The following is an 18,200-nucleotide window of genomic DNA, read 5'->3' as shown; positions in this document are numbered from 1 at the left end:
ATTAATTAATTCCGTCCAGGTTGTTTGGGAACAAGGACACAAATTTCATAGAATCATCGATCTAAAGTAATGGACTTTTGTAATTGTAGTGGATATACAAATTAAAATTTCCCGTCAGTCCCAAAAACAAGGAAAAAAGAATTAAAATTTCCCTTTAAAAAATGATTTTTCCCCCCGCCACACTGGAAATAATTGATAATATCTTGCCACTACAATTAATGAATCCCGAATCATCTGCTTGAGTTCTGACGAGTTTTCAGTCAAGAATAAATGGTGCTTCTTTCAAAACCACCCTCACCGACAAATTTGTATTTTTTATTTTTGAAAATTGTGATGGAACGGAATTGCTTAAATTGCAAGTGAAGGAACATTGATGCCTGAATATAACATTAAAAATGATAGACGCAACCTCATTGGACGGCGAAAGTTTACCCGACCATAAGCCGTTAAACGTAACGTTAAACCAGGTAATGACAGGCCAAGAAGACACATGAGACCTGATATTTAAGTCTCAACTTGACAAATTAGATCATTCTGGGAATTGCAAGCATTTTTAAGGAAGAAAATCTTGTTTGTTACACCAACTCCAGAAGCAGAAAATGGACTTCTATTATAACTTACATTGGTTTGGTGTAAATACAGCACACAGCAAAAATAAACCTCCCAAAAACAAATGAAATCAGCTACAAAGATTTGGTATGCACACGCCAGCATCAGGATTCTGTTGTTCCTTCCAAATTCTTCCTGTAACTCTAAGCTTGAGTTCCTTCCTATCCCCACCAGAGAAAAATAAGGCCATGTTTCGCTGGATAATAAGGCCATCATGGCTATCCCTAACTTTCCGGTGGCTATCCCGGATACTTCGGGGAGTACCTTCCCATATAAGTTTCCTACCGTTTGCCCCAACCTCTAGGCTATAACTGTAGTTTCGAGCTTCATTCTCATCACCCATAAAACGAAGGAATGCCATGTAAACAGGAGCCATGCCAAGCTGAAAAGCTTCGAAGTGAAGGCAGAAGTACTGGCCAAAACAATGAAAGACCTAACAAAGATAAAACACAAAAATCACGCGGGGAAGGAATATGCTTAGACAAGACCATCATAGCTGCTAGAAAGTTTACTAAAATACTGTTGTCTTATACTCTAGCAGTGACTAAGCCTTGAATATGGATAATCTATGTATAAATCCATTTGCAACACAGGTGGGTCTTGCAGTCAAGCTCCCTTCTGTCTTTGTACTCGAGGACCAATCTCCGTCTGGCCTGATGTTCCAATATCTTTTTGTCATTTATCCCCACACACTCTCTCTCTCTCTCTCTCAAATGTATTAAAACGCTTTCCACCATAGCATTGATTTCCTTCGAAGTGATCTCTCTTCAGAACTTCATGACTAAGTAAAGGTTTATGAACAAATGGTAGTGATTAGACAGTACTGTACATAAGTTGTATGCAAGTTATTTTATAATTAAAAGGAAGTATTAGTTTAACAGGAAAGATACGACAAAGCATACCAACCAACTACCCAGCTGAAGGAAAAAATGCAAGTCTTACCGTGAGCATCCAAGTTGCATTCTCTACTTCACGGGGATTTGATTTCACGTACCGATGATTGAAAGTACAACCTGTGTGCATATCTACCTTGTGATCGTCCCTCAAATGAGCAACAAGGAATGGGATATCCCCAGCAACAGAGCATTCAGATCCAGCATAAGGGCAATTATATGGTCTGAAATTGCAGACTGCCTCATGCTTGAGTTTGCTGTAGTAAGGAAAGATTTCTGGGCATCCAAGGGAATAATACTTGCATGGTAACTCAAGTGATTCAGCCACCTTCTCAAGTGCTAGACACCTAATATCTCCAAGTTCTTGTCTACAAGTTGGACATCGATTGTGAACTCTTGTTTTGCATGTGGAACACAGTGTGTGCCCATTGTGGCACTGCAAAGAATCTCATTGTTAGTTGTTACTCTAATGTTGTAAACAAACCAACATATAAACATATAAAATACACAAATTTAGTAGTGTGAATCAATGAACCAATGTTCATAAGATTAACTAACTTATTTTCACCCAAAATGATGAAATAGAGAGACGATAACTGGGAGTAAAGAAAGATAAAGCTTCAGAGACAGGAAAGTTTCGGCCTAAAACTCAGACTCACTTTAGTAACTATTATTTCAGTTTTTTGGGCAAATATTACACTTGCACATAGAAAATAATCACAGACATACAAATTTAAAGATTAAAGTAAACTTGAATGCCATGAGTAATTTTTTGCCATTTATTGAATATTCAAAGAATAACTTCTCAGTTTGGCTAAAAACTTGTTTTGTTGAAGGCCAAAAAGAAAAGCAATCCTTACTTTACCTTCTCTTTTTTATTTTTCCCACTGAGTATCTGTTACCCAGTAAATACAGATAAATCAAAAATAGGTTTGAATGCCATGTTTCATCCCACCTATGACAAAGCGTTCACAAAAAGTACTGGCCAGTCCGATAACCTTAACACACTCAAATGACTAAATATTTCACTGCCATCATCTCACCATTAACACCAAAGATGCATGCTAAGGAGAACATGGAGAATGAAACAGTATTGACCCTTTTAACGCAGCAATATTGATCACACTTCCAGACCTTCCTCTCATATCAAGAACATCTTCTAATGTTTGTAAGAGGGAGAGAAGACATTCTAAACGGACTTTTCTGCTGTTGTGGATCACTGACCTGTCCTTTCAAGTTTGATATAATCTCCAATCTGAGAATAAAAATTATTCCAATCTTTCTCCATAGTCTAGTAGAGAATACAGCAATATGAAACCCCTAATGTTGATCGACAGTCAGCCGATTGACTCAAAAATCAAAATACATGAATCAAGGCCATGAGTGAACTATATAGTGCTGTTATTATAATCCGTTCATACCAATACTTCGACCTGGGTGAATCCTAATACCCAACATTCTCTATTTAATTCACTGGTCTAACTGAAACTTCGAGCTTTAAGACATCTGACCAACATGCAATCACTATGTGAAAAAGAAAAGGCTAATTTGCAACATAACGCTTAACCTTGCCCATATATCTGTTAGTCATGGAAATACAAAGGTTAAACTAATTGCACCATGTTAGATATCTCAACTTGGTGCCTTTCGTTGGAAGTTTTCTTACAATTCTACAGGAGTCATTGCTTAACTCATCCCTTCAACTTAACTCTCCCAGACATATAGTGCTCTACCCACAAGAACCAAGTCCAAACTAGGAAACCAAATCTAAGGAGCATCAAGGCCAAGAGATGCCACTAAACTTACCTGTGTCTGGATTTCAACAAACCTCTTCAACAAATCCACTCAATCCCACCTCCAAGCCATCAAATTCAACAAACAAGTACGGAAAAATAAAGGAGCAATGAAAAGGAAACAAGCCCCTCACCCGATAAACAATTATACAAGTAAGTTGATGAAAGAGAATACAATTGAAATAGAAATCGTTGAAGGAACTAGCCTGATGAATTGGTGGGTACATTGAATTGGTACAGACAGGGCACTCCAACAATTCGTGGACACTGGTTGCGGGAGCAATGGCCGTAGGACCCATAATATTGTTGTTATTGGTGCCTCCATTGCGAGGCTTGGTTGAAGAAAACTCAGAATGAAGATGGGGGTGGGGATGCAGACTATGGTGTTGGATCTCATCCTCATCCATGCCATCTGAGGACGAAACACACTCGATGCTGTCCAAGTCCATCACTCACCGAAAATCCCCTCGAAGCGAAGCAAGATAAAAAAGAAAGAAACACCCAGTAATCAAAATAAAAAATTTCCCCAAAATTTATCTGGGCATTTCCTTCTCAATATCTTCTTCCCTCAATTCTCTTCGTTCTCTCCTTTTTCCTTTGCTTTTCCAGGAAATTTACAAGGGAGAAGAAGAAAATAGGAGAAGGAAGATGGGGATTTTCATGGATCGATGAAGCGGATGAAGTTGAACGCGTGGATTCCGACAGGGCAAACTACTTTCTTTCGGAAGAACAGGTTCCTTTCTTGGCTGGCTCTCTCCCACCCTCCCTCTCTCTCCCCCCAAACGAAGAGAGAAGAATGGTAACCGTTAAATTTCAAGAAATTAACGAGCAGTTGGATCAATCCAACGGTGGATAAATTTCACTTATACTTTTCCTTTTTTATTGATGTGGAATTTTACTTTAAAATCTGGTAGAGCAAAACAATACAGTACGATGTTATAAATAATGACGAATGACCCCCGGCGCCCGCCTGCCTATATTAACAACTAGATTCTTCACGTGTCCATGTCTTTTTTTCCCCAAAATTTATTTTTGAAACCAAAAAATAATGTACTCATGCATGAAATAATTACCTCTTATTTTTAATATAATAACTAATTGATTAATTTAAATAAATTAAAAAAACTAGTTAAATTAGTTATTTATAATAAATATGTATTGTTTTTTTAAAAATATCCTTACTAATGAGGTGTATTGACTAGAATTATTATTATAAGGATTATCTTGAAAAAAATAAATAAATATGAGAGATAAAGTGGATCGAAGTCTTATATTTAGAATCAAAACAAAAATAAAATAAGTTCTTATATTAAAGACCAGAATAGTACTAAATTAATATTTATTTAATTAAATTGAATAAATTAAGTAAATCAAATTGATTAATTAATTACAATTAATATGGCATGATTTTTTAAATTTTTTTTATAACGTTAGATTATATGTTAATTTATAAGTTAGTTAAAGTAGTTTAAGGAAAAAGGATAAATACTAAAAATAAAATTAACTTAGATATTATGTTTAACATCAAACTCAAATTTCTAATTAGCTTTTACACAAAAAATTGGGGGTGAAAACTTACCATGGAGTTGGTGACAAAAAGAATTTGGGCCATTTTATAAAATTTAAATAATACTGATTGTTATTTTCAATTATTAAATTCTAATAATGTGTATCCGAAATAATTCAAAATGTAAAACAATATCAAATTTATAATTATCAGCTTATCAAATAAATAATATTTAAGTGTAAAAATTAGAAGTAAGATAATAAGAATACAACCTCAACACTCCGTTGGCGTTGGACAACCCCATCAAATCCAAATCCGGACGCGTTAAATTATAATTGAGATTTTCTCTATTTAAATTATTTTATTAAAAAGGAAAAATTACAAATAAAAACCTCTTAATATGTAAAATTATGATTTGGAACTCTAAATTTGAAAAATAGTAAAGAAGGACCCGGTCTTACTTTTGTAAATATGAAATGTGGGTGAAATGTCTGAAATGCCCCTAAGCCAAATTGTGATTTGGTCTACTGAATTTGTCATTTCTCACAGTTAACTCGTCATTTGACATACTTTCAGTCAAGTTGTGATTTGGTCTATTGAAATTGTCATTCACTAAAGTAAACTTATCATTTTTCATAGTCAATTTTTCATTTGGCTCAGGGGCATTTTAGACATTAAACCACTTGTCATCTGGAACCGGATTTTTATTTGCTATTTTCCAAATTGAAGGTCTCAAATCGCAGTTTTACATATTAAGGAGTTTTTATTTGCAATTTTTCCAAAAAATAAATAAAGCTTTGACAAAAACGAATATATTATCTTTATTCCCCCAAAAAAAAAAAGATGACGTAACGAATAAAAAATAATATTTTCTTTTGGCCCATAGAAAAATGATTTCCTATAGCTAAATTATCGGCGCATAAAGTAAAACAAACGTTGAGATCATAGAAGAAGGAATTTTTTTGTGTGGCAAAAACTTATGTTTCTATAAAGCACAAGAAATAATGGAAGGCACCTTAATATGGATAGCGAGACGTCAAGTCCTAGTCACGTAGATGTAAAGATGTAATCACAGGACTAGACATTTGAAGCTCCAAACTGTGAAAAATAAATAAATAAATAAATAAATAAAAGAATAATAATAAAAAATTCGACATTTAAAAATGAAAACGAAATGTATTTTTTCCTCTTTAGTTCATATTTTAATTTCATCATTGTTGTGTTGTCTCACCCACTTTTTGATGATTCACTGGGAATGGTGGATGCAAATGCCTTTTGGTACAATTTGTGAAAGGCATATTGGCCCTACCAATCACTTTCTTTGCTCCTAAACGTGGCTTCTTATAGTATTCCATTATTACTCCCATTTCATTATAGATCAATATCCCTATATTAATTAAAAAAATCATTAAGGGGTGGCCATCATGATTATTCACGGCGAGAGATTTTTCCTTTTTTTTTTTTTTTGAGCTGAACATGGTGAGAGATTTTTCATTTTGTGAGTTTTTGCAATAATGTTAGGAAGAAGAATGTCTTTCAACTCCATAAGTATGTTCCCTGTTGCGCTCCTCCTATTTTTAAAGGCAGAAGTTAGATAACTAATTATGAAAATTAAAAAAATAATAATTAAGTTAATTATTTATAATAAATATGTATTAATTTTTCAAAGTATCATTTTAATTTTTTGTATCAAGAACTACATTGATGGATAAAATCCCTTTTGCTACGTATAACAAATAAAATTATTTAAAAAAAATATAAATTTAAGAGATCAAGTCAATTGGGATCTTACTAAAGTACATTTCTCAACTTTTTATTCTTTTTATTTAAAAACGAAAAAGTACTAATCTTTGGCTGGTGCCAATGTCACCATTTAAATCAAGCCATTTTACTTTTGGGCCATCAGAACAAGCGTATCATTTTCAGGACGCATTGAGGATCTGCCGGGAGCTGAGCTCAGGCTTGGGAGACGCCCCCTTGTATAACTTTTCCTCCGTAATTTATTTTTTTAAAATTAATGAATTAAGTTAACTGAAAATAAAATATCAAAGCTGACAACTTGATGGCACATTAGTGATGTGATAGAATACTATTTCCAGTTGACCCACCACATTTTATTTTCATGATATTCCCAGGACGGCATTTAGGAATGTCTGAAGGTTTCAAAAGCATCTTCGCATTAATAATCATATCACCTAAAAATATAAATAAATGAAGAAAGGAAGCATCTATGAAAGCATTATATGAAGCTCCTCACTAACTCATGGTGGCCACTAACACGTATAATTATCATCATCATCGTCATCATCCAGACCCGTTATCTTTAAATTTAAATAGATATCTACATCTTCATATCAATCTCAGTATTCTTACTTTTTTATGAACCCAGATTGATGTTAAGTAACTGCTAGCTGGTTACTAAGACTGATGAGAAGAACACACAATAAGGATCCTCCAAGCAATGCTCCTACAATATACATTTTTTGGCTTACCAAAATCGGCTTGGACATTTGGATTGAGCATGTTTGTATAAATTATCCAATAAATGAGCCAGCTTGTTATGTACAAAGGAAACTACAATCTATATATATGTGTGTATATATCAGCACGAAGTTACATGTTGGCAACAACAGAATGAAGTTCTGTGTCTGCTTCATGGTCCCTGTCTGAAACTTCCGTAGACTACACACAGAAACAAGAAATGATTAAGATTTCAAAACGTTGGGGGAAGTGATAAGAAAGGATGAAATTAGATGGTGCCAAAAGACGCATACCTCAGTATTACTTCTGTGTTCTTCAAGATAACGACCCAGTGCACCCTTGCCATAAAGGATTTTAGCTCCACGGCCACGCCCCTGATGTTCAACGGCTTCTTCATCAACAACAACAGCGTCTATAATGTCATCACCCGTTCTGACATCAGGAATCTGCATGGAAAATTACAGCCAAATGAAATGGCCTATGTAATTGTATTAATATGCAATCGTCAAATTCCCCAGTGAGAGGTAATGATCATCATCCCAAACTCTGGCAATAACAACAATACACAATATTACTTTCGGTCCTAAATATAAGATCTAGTTTTCTTATTTAGGACCGGAGGTAGCGTATATAAAGAGAGAAATGATCCAGGGCTAGCTTAAGTAATAGGTGCTCAGGGTGGAGTTTAGGTGTGTGTAGAGGTCTAGGATTCAAATCCTTCTGATGTGACCCAAAATAGAGAGAGGTCAATATAGCATGACTACTGCAGATGAGACCTGCCTAGTTTGAGTAATAAGTGCAAAATCGCAAAACTGTAACATGTGCTGTCCTTCACGAGTTGGCTACAGAAAGAAACTGAACCTTAACTACTATGTAATGCTATTAAGGGTAACTCAATGAAGATCCTATATTATAAAGGCCACTGTCTTATACCACATAAAAACAATTAACATATTCTTATTATTTTTACTTAACATACATATATGGCTTGCAAATGATTTTGGTCTCATGGTACACTCCAGAAATCTTTAACATAAAAATAGGGAAGCCATACCTAGGGGGCATTTCTTTTAGGTCCCAAGCACTCCCCTGTCCTCTAGATTACATTATAATTACAAATTATATGAATAATATAAAACAATGGAATGTATATAGGAGCATATGTCAAGGTGCTACTATTTAAACCATGTTTTACACAAGTTGCCTAGAGCCATTGAGATTCATCATGTCTTTAATGCTATCAATCCGCGCTAAATTCACTAGCAGGACTTCCCTTCCTGTCAAAACCCCCATTACATTACTCATCTAAATAAGGAATGGCATACCTCATACATGGCATCCACCAATACATTCTCTAATATGGACCGTAAGCCCCGGGCACCAGTATTCTTAGATATTGCTTTTCTGGCAATCAATCTTAGGGCATTTTCTGTGAAATGCAGCTTCACCTGAGAAACGAAGTACAGTTTAATTGGTTGTTTGTCAGAACAATCGTTATTCAAAATATTTTAACCTAAATGGCAATCAATTCCCCATCTCCATCAATACACAGGTTTGTTCATGAACCAAAAATCTAGAGAGACTACATACTGTTGTGCAACATCCATGGATATAACAGGAGTCACGAGAAAACTTACTCCATTCATTTCGAACATTTTCTTGTATTGCTTCCCTAGAGCATTCTTTGGCTCGGTAAGAACCTATATAGCACATTGAGAATTGCAATAAAAATTGGACAAAAAAAAAAGAACAAAGATTATACCATAATATCCCAAGTCCGCTATGAGCTGAATTGTAAATATTGCCAAATGAAAAGGAAAAAACTTGCAAAAACATTTCCCACAAGTTAAACAGCCACTGGAGTATAGCCTACCTGAATGAGTTGACTTTCAGTTAAAGCTGACAAACTGACTAGGATAGGAAACCGCCCAACAAATTCAGGTATTAAACCATATGCGATAAGATCACTACTTTCAACCTGCCAAACGTAATGTAAATTTCCAACTTGTTAAAGCTAGTTGGTCAGTAAATAAAAGTAGTCCAGTACTCGGTCAAAAAAGCAACAGGACCAACGGCATGTGCTCACAGTTTCCAATAATGATGATGCAACAGCAGCATCTGTGACACCTCCTGTCCTCATGTTTGCACGTACAGGTGCCCCAAATCCAATAGAAGAATCCTGGCGCCTATAAGCGAATGAAATGAGTTCCAAGTTACAGAGAGGTGAATAATCCATATTAAAATCAATGCAAGTACAAAAGTAAAAATTGTGGAACCTTTCAGAGACTGTTTTCTCTAAGTCAACAAAGGCCCCTCCAACAATAAAAAGTATATCCTTTGTATCAATCTGCAAAGAAACACATATGGAAGAACAGTCATGAATGGATTTGAAATAAAAGAACTCTGTGGACGATATGCAACATGCCATGACTTCAGAGTAACAACAAAACCTTATGTCCACGTACCAATATATTGTCACCTCTAGGATGTTTTCGAGCTCCTTTCTCAGGAACATTGACAACCTTGATGGAAAAAAAGTGCCATAAATAAATAGAGAATGAATCACAAAAGCAGTTGTTGTGGATAATTGTAAAACAAGTTCACTTGATTTGAATGTTGTATCACTGAAATGAACTTACTGTTCCCTCAAGCATCTTTAATAATGCTTGCTGAACACCTTCCCCTGAGACATCTCTACTGATGTTAAGGCTTTCAGCCTGAAAGGTAAACAGCAGAAGATGCGGGATACAGTGAGGGGGGAAATGTTAAATTTTAATGAACAAACACAAACAATAATGGGGAAAAAAGGACATTCTAGGGGAACCTTTTTGGTAATTTTGTCAACTTCATCAATGTAAACAATGCCTTGTTGTGCAGCCGCCACATTGTAATCTGCAACCTGAAATTACGCGATGCACCATTAAATCTATTCATAAAATGCACATACAGTTACATAGCAGAGTTCAAATGAGATAAATAGGCTAGTTGCCAGCTTTTCTAACTAGAGGTAGAAATAAAAGGTGTGAATTATGACACAACATAAAAAGTGTGAACTATATCATCGAACGACGGATATTTAACTTAAACCTCAGACCATTCCATTGCCAATAAACCACAGGATGATAAAGTCTAATCAGGCCAACTTATTGAAAGCCAAACTTCATCTCACCCTAATAAATAATAATCATCAAGAGAATTTAAGAAAACAACAATGCTAAGAAGATATAAATGACAAAGGACAAAAGCAGATTACATGGACTAATAAATAGGCGTAATAGGCTTATACTGCTTTATTTGAACAATGCAAGTGGACTGGCAATTAGAAATTCTTGTGTAGAGAATTAGACTTTGCATCCTTTTGATGTTCACAAATCAACTAATTTAACAACTCAAACTTCCTTTTCAGCCTCCCACCATAATAATCCAGCATGGATACAGACATCATAGAAGACTAACCCTCTTTCCCACTACTTTGGCAAAGAGGTTTTGATTAGTAGACTGCAAAGAAAGACCTCTCTTACCTTCTGATGTCTGAAGCAACATTCAACTGTACCATGTTTATATTCCGGATATAGATAATATAGAAAACCCTTCTACCAAAATAAACAGATAAAATAAAATAAAATAAAATAAAATAAAATAAACTTCTGACGCAGTATTATTTGACCAACACAGACACCAACCTAACATACTAAGAGTGGATGAAATATGCTTCTAAAAACTAATTTTAAATTATATATTACATGTTCAATTCACATATCAAATATCATCCAAGAAGGTCGGAAAAGAATTATTGACCTAGTCCCAGCCATTGAAAGAAAGCACAATGAATATAATGTATAATTAACATAAATATCAGAGTATTTACCATAAGAAGCTTGTATAATATTGACTCCACATCTTCCCCAACATATCCTGCCTGCAAAAATATGCTATCAACATTATAAAAATATTATCACAACAAATTTTACTTAAGGAAAATGCTTAGGTCAAGTTACTTATATCCATTATGTCAAGTTCTCCAACCACATATGGCCATGTGTTTTTGTTTTTTCCCATGTGGGTTTATAATTAAATGATATTAAATGCAAATATTTCAAAAATAGAACACATGATTGTGTGATTAGAGAACTTGACATAATGGATATAAGGAACTTGACCTATGTATGGTCCTTTATTTCATTGTCAATTAGACAAAACAATATTAACACTGATGGATAATACAAAAGAATCTTGGAATAAATACGAATATTCAAATCACAGGAGAAAACTAAATGTACATATATGTACACGCAAGAAAACAAGCATTAGCCAAATATACAGCTCCTAATTTGTCTGTGTTCATAATGCATATTAATTGTCCACAATTTTTGTGAACACATATAGTACACTGTTTATAATGTTTAGAGACCAAAGTGAATTACTTCATTGTATTTACTTTACTTAACTTGCCTGAGTGAGTGTAGTTGCATCTGCAATAACGAAGGGAACATTTACAAACCGTGCTAGGGTTTTGGCAGTAATGTCTTTCCTGTCCTTGAAATGGCATCAAAGAAAAATTAGTTAGACTAGTAACCAAAAGTAACAATACGGTAAAATTACTCAGTGAGTATGATTCAAGGATAGAATCAAGATCGAATCAACATGCTATGACAAGGAAAAGGACTATAAAGCAGAGTTACGAACCTTAAAGGCAATTCTATTTAAGAGAAAAGTAAAAACTAATTCACCTGATCCTGTTGGCCCCATCAAAAGAATATTGCTCTTCTCAATTTCAACTCTATCTTCATCAACAGTATCGGCTTTGTCATTATGTGAATCTCCTGCAGGCCTAACGTTCCAAATAGTAAGAACAAGTCAAAAGTAACATCACTATTTTAGCGAGTCTTGGGATGCAATAACTATCTGTGATCAACAAAAGGGTGATAGTAACAGACATAATTGGCTTACACTTGTACCAAGCTCACAAGCAGAGAAGAGACAAGGAAAGAAATTGCAGTGTGCTCAAGTAGTATACTAACCACTTGTGCGAAGATTCATGAAATATTCTCTTATAGTGGTTGTAAACTGCCACAGAAAGCACCTGCATTTGAGATACATAGTTACGGTAACCTGATACCCCAAAAAAAAAAAAAAGTGTACGTCTTCCCTTTTGTAAAAGCATTGTAGGCGAAGAAGCGAAGCAGTCCCAAGCAAAATTATTGAATCATATATTTTCTTGGGTATAGTTACCGCATTATATTTAATCAAGCAGACAAAACATGTAGCATACACAGGTCATCCTTAGTAGATAACCAGGTAATCATGTGTAAGCTCACCAACTTCGCCTTGAACACCAATAAACAGAGAAGAACAATAACGCATTACAACTAGCATTCTCCTTTAAGCATATAGGCAAGGACTTTACAGCTAATAACCAATTAAGTAATACAACTGAGTACTACGACAAACATAATGAGAAAAGAGTCACCTTCTTGGCTTTCTCCTGTCCAATTACAAATTTGTCGAGTCCCTTACAAATCTCCTTTGGCGTTGGAAGATTATGCCCCAAATTGGATCCACCCCAGTCCTCATCCTTTGAATTCGACCCAGAATCACCTCCTGAACCAGGACTAGGACCGCCGCCGCCGCCGCCGCGGACAACATTAAAAGTCGTATTTCCGGCCGAACAACAATTCCGCCACCCGACCACACCTCGGGCGGGTCCCCGTATGAACAAGTAACAAAGTTGGACTCACTGCCCATTTTGTCACCTAAGTTTTTATTACAATTCTGAGCTTTTCCCCTACCCTCCATAAACTGGGTGCCCTTTTCGATGAAGTCGCCGCGCAACGAGACGGGCTTGAAGGAAGTGAAGTGATAGGGAGTATTCATGAAGCGCTCATCCCACTTTGTGCGACGCGTACAATGAGAACTGGGCATGCGACCAGCATGCATATAATTGTACACAAAATATCTGAACTGAACGAGAGTGAGAGAGGCCGTCTCCTTGTAAGGCTTCGATCGAAGCACGGCAGCCATGTGACCCGGTCGAAGAGTTTCACGCAAAGTTGAATGATACTACACTGAAAAAGTAAATTTTGGGAATATATTGTAATAGGATAGAGCGCGAACTGGGTGGGTTTTGCTTAAATTCAGCTAATCGTATGGGTGAAACTTGAAAAAGAGATATGTTACAGCTGAAGATAGGAAAGAAGATGAAGATGGTGGAAGCATGGACAAGTTGGAAGATCAAGAATATGTGAATTCAGAAAACAGAGAGGCCTCGAGAATATCTAACGTTGTTAGACGGAGTACGAATTGGAGGCAGAAAAAAAACATCGGGAAGAGTAGAATTCCCCCTTTCTGTGTTATGGTTCGGAGGTGATGCTATTTTTTTTTTATCAGCAGTACAAAATCATGTAAAACGAGGCATTCTTTTTTCAGTTCTAGATACAAAACTCATTTTATAATATAAATTTATATTATAAAATATGTTTACTTTATTTTGTTACCTATTTATATTCTCTCTCTTTTTTGGGTGGCAGGGTGTCAGGGAAGAAACCCGCACAAAACAGTGCTGCCGCCGCCCTGAAGTGAAAATAATACTCGTTTAAGGTTGTCCAGAAAACTGGTTAAGGATGTTGCAGTGAAGTTGTCTTTCTTCCCTCTTTTTCTCCGGTTTTAAAACTCTTTTTTTTTTTACAAATAAGTACGAGAGGGTGCTAAACTATCGTCTTGCTGTTTTTCTTGTCGAAAAATCTATCGTCTTACTGTTGAAATATACTCCCTTACTAAGATAGAGAGAAATTTTTTATTAATCCTATTTTGTTCTTTATTTGTTGTAATATATATAGTTATTTTTTTTAAAAGTATATATACTAAGTAAAGGTAAAGTTGACAAATTATTATATTCTAAAGGAGAGTTAATATAATTTAATATTTTTCTTAAAACATGCTAAAAATAAGCATAAGTGCTAATCTAGTTTATGTTTTGTTTTCCTAGGGTATACGTGTATTCGTTCATTTTTTATTTATTATGTGCATTGTATAAATTTCAATTTCTGTAAATTATATATATAATTCAAATAAAGAAAATAATAGATAAATAAAACTATGACACACCCGGAATTTTCAGAAATTCAATGAATTTCCAGAATTTGCCCAGTTTAAATATATTTAACTTTCCATTACATTAAACTAATTAACATGCTAATAAGTCACTAATGTAACATGTTATTACATGAAATCACAAGGATATTATAATTATAATTTAACTTCGAATATAAGAATATACTTTCTCAAATTTATATTTGGCTTTTCATTTTTATTCTTGTTCTTTTTCTTACACTACCACCAATAACCCTCTTTTCACGGAGGAGGGATCAAACTTGAAATCAACTCAGCTTGCTAGTGCAACCTATTTCAGAAGCACAAACGCAATTCCATGCATGTCACATTTACACTCCAGGATCCCAGGCCAATAAATTGAAGTTGAGAATTGGTAAAATACAAAAAAAGGGGGCCTACTTTGTATCATACAACTTGCATATCCAAAACCAAAAGGGGGAAAACCACCACTGCACAATACAGGTTTCCTGTAGTGTTTCCCACGTTTTGTATGATGATGACAATTAGACCTGTGCAAAAAGAGTACATTCTATCAAAAGCACCCAATAAAAGCAAAAGACTGAACACAGCAAACTCTTCAAAAAAATGGCTCACACATGCACAAGCCGCAAGTTCAACCCATTTAAATCAATAAATCACGGAGCCTTTCATTTATTTTGTGTGCAGTGGAACCCTAATTTTGAGAATAACGCAAGACGGCTTAAGATAACATCAGATCAAGAACGAACTCACTCATATCCTCCGCATTAATCTCATGGCTTCAGTTATAGCAGCGTTGGCAGCATACAGTGCCATCTTCTTTATCTATAAACAAATAATTGTATGGTGTAAAGAACATCTTAAACGCAGTATGTTGGAATTCTCTTAGTATAATAGCACATAGTATAAAGCCTAATAGAAGACAAACATTTAAAACTCGTGTATTGAATAAATTACTAATCATTTCGATAAATACTCTGGCAGTTCTGAAACTAAATAGAAAGAATGAAATCTGTGACATTATTGCATAAGGAATAAAGCATTCACAAGTCTAAGATCAATGAAAACACTTCATAATAACATCAGGACTGAATAGCGCTTGGGTTGAGGTCATAATGTGATATAGATTAACTTTACCTCCAGTATATCTTCCTTCGATCTATGTTTCTTCGGAAGCAGCCGAAATTCCTCCGTCAATCGAACACACTCTTGAACATTTTCAGGTGAAACAAAGTCTAGAGCCACTTTTATGCAAGACTGGGAGAAAACACTCACACAGACACAAATGTTTCAAACTTGAATAAGGAAACTTCCCGAAGTTAAAAACTTGCAAATGACTGATCAAGGATGGCTACATATAGGATGGTTATGTACAATTGTGATCAGTAATGTTGGTTTTTTTTTCCCCCTCTCCCACCTTCTCTTCCCACCCCCACCCCCACCCCCTTTCTACCGTTCCTAGCCTTGCACCCTAAAGAGGCATATGACAGTTTGAGATGTGTGGGTTTATATTTTTACCTGTCTATTCCTCACTTGATGCGGGCACCCTGCAGGTATGAAAACAGCCTCGCCAAGGTGTTGCTCAAATGTCCATGGTTCAATGCCTGAAGCGAAATTCCTAGTTGCATAAATTCAGCCAAATGACATAACTAGTTAAGACACAACATCATACCAAATTCTTCCTTTAGCTGCTTTTTATGTCTTTCGTTTAGATAAAGAGTCTGGTCATGAATTGGATGTATTATCTGAAAAGCAATAAGAGCAGGTGAATTAAGAAAAGAGCATCAATTAAGCAAACTAAGAAAATTTACTAGACACGCACAGAATTCACAGGAAGATTATTTATGTGGCGGAATTCTCTGTAGTGTTTTTTCAGGTACTCCATCAGCACCGGCACATCTTGCCTGCGAAATATGTCCCATACAGCACTCCCGTATTGGGTCTCTAACGCATCATCATTTTCAAGGAAAGCTTTTGCTGTTCTCGTATCATTTCTAAGTGACTCAATTTTGTGATTCTTGATTTCAGAACATGCCCCTGCAAAATTTAACCGACTGTATGGTTTTTCTTCTTCTGTTCTAACATCAGGCTGATTACAGTCTAGAAGATTCAAATGTCTTGCAAAATCCTTTATCGCACCTTGTTCACAAGACTTGTGCAGCATGGAGTCACGACCCGTGTTAGTCCCCTCTTTCAAAGAGCTATTAGTGTCAGTGTCGCTCACATTTCACAGAATGATATTGAATGGAAACATTTCACCCCCTAGTGAAGAAAAAAATCTTACCAGCACAGGAACTGTCACAATCATGCTCAACGTTGGGAATGATTCCATTAGGAGACTCCTCAGCACACATGCACGTGCCTTTTGATTCAGATTGTTCTGTAAAATTTGTTGAATTGACCTGATTTACCCAGGCTGGGAGAGTGCATAATTTCAAATCAATGTGGAAGGTACATATACCAGGTTACATTCACAAAGCCCGTTAGTTTCACGCATACCATAAGTTTTTTCTTTTTCATGACTGTCTTTTGTGGATGTTCCAGACAGAATATGGTCAGGGGATGAAATTCCTTCATGATGTCCATCATGTGATAACGAGCTTTTTTGGACAGCATTCTTAACTTCACCATGCGTCCGTTCAGAGTCTTCTTTCTGAAATGAAGAAAAAGAATTATGACTATTAAAATAAGATGTTGAACCTTGCATACAAATTGTCGATTACCGCCCCAAGCAATAACTTACTTCAAGTTTGGGAGAAGCTGCACGTTTTAGAGCGCAAGCTGCAGTATATGCTCTTGAGGGTCCCAAATCTCCAGAACCATTCCGCTGTTCATTCATATTCTCTTCCTCTGATACCTGGCTTTTAAGTACAGTATAGTCTCCCACGATAGTGTCTTCTTTTCTAGGGCTTTTAGAACCCTTGTTCGTATCCAGGCAGCGCCGTTTTGGCTTTTTCCTACAAGAAGTCAATCCTTCATTCTTCCTGTCATAGAGTGCACACATATCTTCAGCTTCATGCTTTTTCTGTAATTTGATTATGGCTTTTCTTTGCTGTGGTGGTCTTTTTACTTCAGCTGTATGTGTCAATATATTGACCTGATCAATTAACAGCAATCAGCTAAAAGGAGCAATCCTAGAGTACACTGGTCATACTGAAGCATAAAGACAATAAGAGATGGAGAAACACAAAGTGAGATGCAATGTGGGACAGTAAAGTATCAATGTTCCTCAAAACATTCAAACTCTTGACTCTGGGAAGCTAGGACACTCTCTCTCTCTCTCTCTCTCTCTCTCTCTCTCTCAAACAGCTATAAAAACGACTGCATATAGAACAGGAACCAAACAGAATCATCAAGATTTTACTAGACAGGTAAAGCAGGTATGTATCTAACGACAATATGCGCACATCCTCATGGTATAAAACCCTTCTGCACCCAAAGGGGGGGGGACAACTCCACCAAAGTTCTTTCTTTGCCCCAAAAACTAGACTATGGTCTGAAACAGGTTGCAATATTTATGACGTACGAATAGTGTGGCTTCCTATATGTTCAAATTATATATTTATTTCCTTCTAGGTATAAATTGTCAAAGAGGCAAAAGGACTGATTTTGACTTTTAAGCAACAAGTGCTGAATAAAAAATCATATCTGAAGTTAAGATTTACCGCATCTGATACGTCACAATGTAGTTTTGCTACAGAATCACCTCTACCGAGCTCTTCCAAAGATCCATATGCAATGTATGTTTTGGGGCCCAATTCTGGCTTTTAAAACGGCAGGTAGCTTTGTAGTAAGATTAGAATACCAGATGTGGGATGAGTATAGTCA

The 18,200-nt window shown here is 35.7% G+C and overlaps 2 protein-coding genes and 1 pseudogene across 2 annotated transcripts; all 3 read right to left on the bottom strand.

Moving 5' to 3' along the window:
- Positions 1-503: 503 nt before the first annotated feature.
- LOC114761522 (E3 ubiquitin-protein ligase SINAT5-like) lies at positions 504-4,068 on the bottom strand. Its single transcript, XM_028950917.1, has 3 exons — positions 3,502-4,068; positions 1,552-1,938; positions 504-1,042 (listed from the first exon to the last, which is right to left on the bottom strand). Exons 1-3 carry the CDS (start codon positions 3,742-3,744, stop codon positions 680-682), a joined length of 993 nt encoding a protein of 330 aa, XP_028806750.1. The 5' UTR covers positions 3,745-4,068; the 3' UTR covers positions 504-679.
- A 3,222-nt stretch (positions 4,069-7,290) lies between these two features.
- LOC114761523 (CLP protease regulatory subunit CLPX1, mitochondrial-like) lies at positions 7,291-13,616 on the bottom strand (annotated as a pseudogene).
- A 1,292-nt stretch (positions 13,617-14,908) lies between these two features.
- Positions 14,909-18,136, bottom strand: LOC114761521 (lysine-specific demethylase JMJ25-like; the record flags this gene model as incomplete). The annotated part of the gene is made up of 10 exons (XM_028950916.1): positions 14,909-15,197; positions 15,510-15,629; positions 15,891-15,976; positions 16,045-16,117; positions 16,195-16,409; positions 16,512-16,562; positions 16,657-16,788; positions 16,872-17,025; positions 17,116-17,469; positions 18,038-18,136. Coding segments are annotated over 10 exons (1,356 nt in total), but the record flags the coding sequence as incomplete, so codon positions are not given.
- Positions 18,137-18,200: the final 64 nt, after the last annotated feature.

This window comes from Neltuma alba, unplaced genomic scaffold (genome assembly GCF_004799145.2).
Source record: "Neltuma alba isolate B1F8T4 unplaced genomic scaffold, ASM479914v2 tig00011123_pilon, whole genome shotgun sequence".
Taxonomy (NCBI): Eukaryota; Viridiplantae; Streptophyta; class Magnoliopsida; order Fabales; family Fabaceae; genus Neltuma; species Neltuma alba.
The sequence above is the reverse complement of the archived record's forward strand: the minus strand, read 5'-3'. Positions and strand labels throughout refer to the sequence as shown.

Excerpts from the sequence above, each read along its gene's own strand:
- LOC114761522 (XM_028950917.1), bottom strand. The coding sequence starts at position 3,744 with ATGGACTTGGACAGCATCGAGTGTGTTTCGTCCTCAGATGGCATGGAT. Across the intron at positions 1,939-3,501 it reads TGTACCCACCAATTCATCAG|TGCCACAATGGGCACACACT; the intron begins GCTAGTTCCTTC and ends GATTCTTTGCAG. Across the intron at positions 1,043-1,551 it reads ATGCAACTTGGATGCTCACG|GTCTTTCATTGTTTTGGCCA; the intron begins GTAAGACTTGCA and ends TATCTTTGTTAG.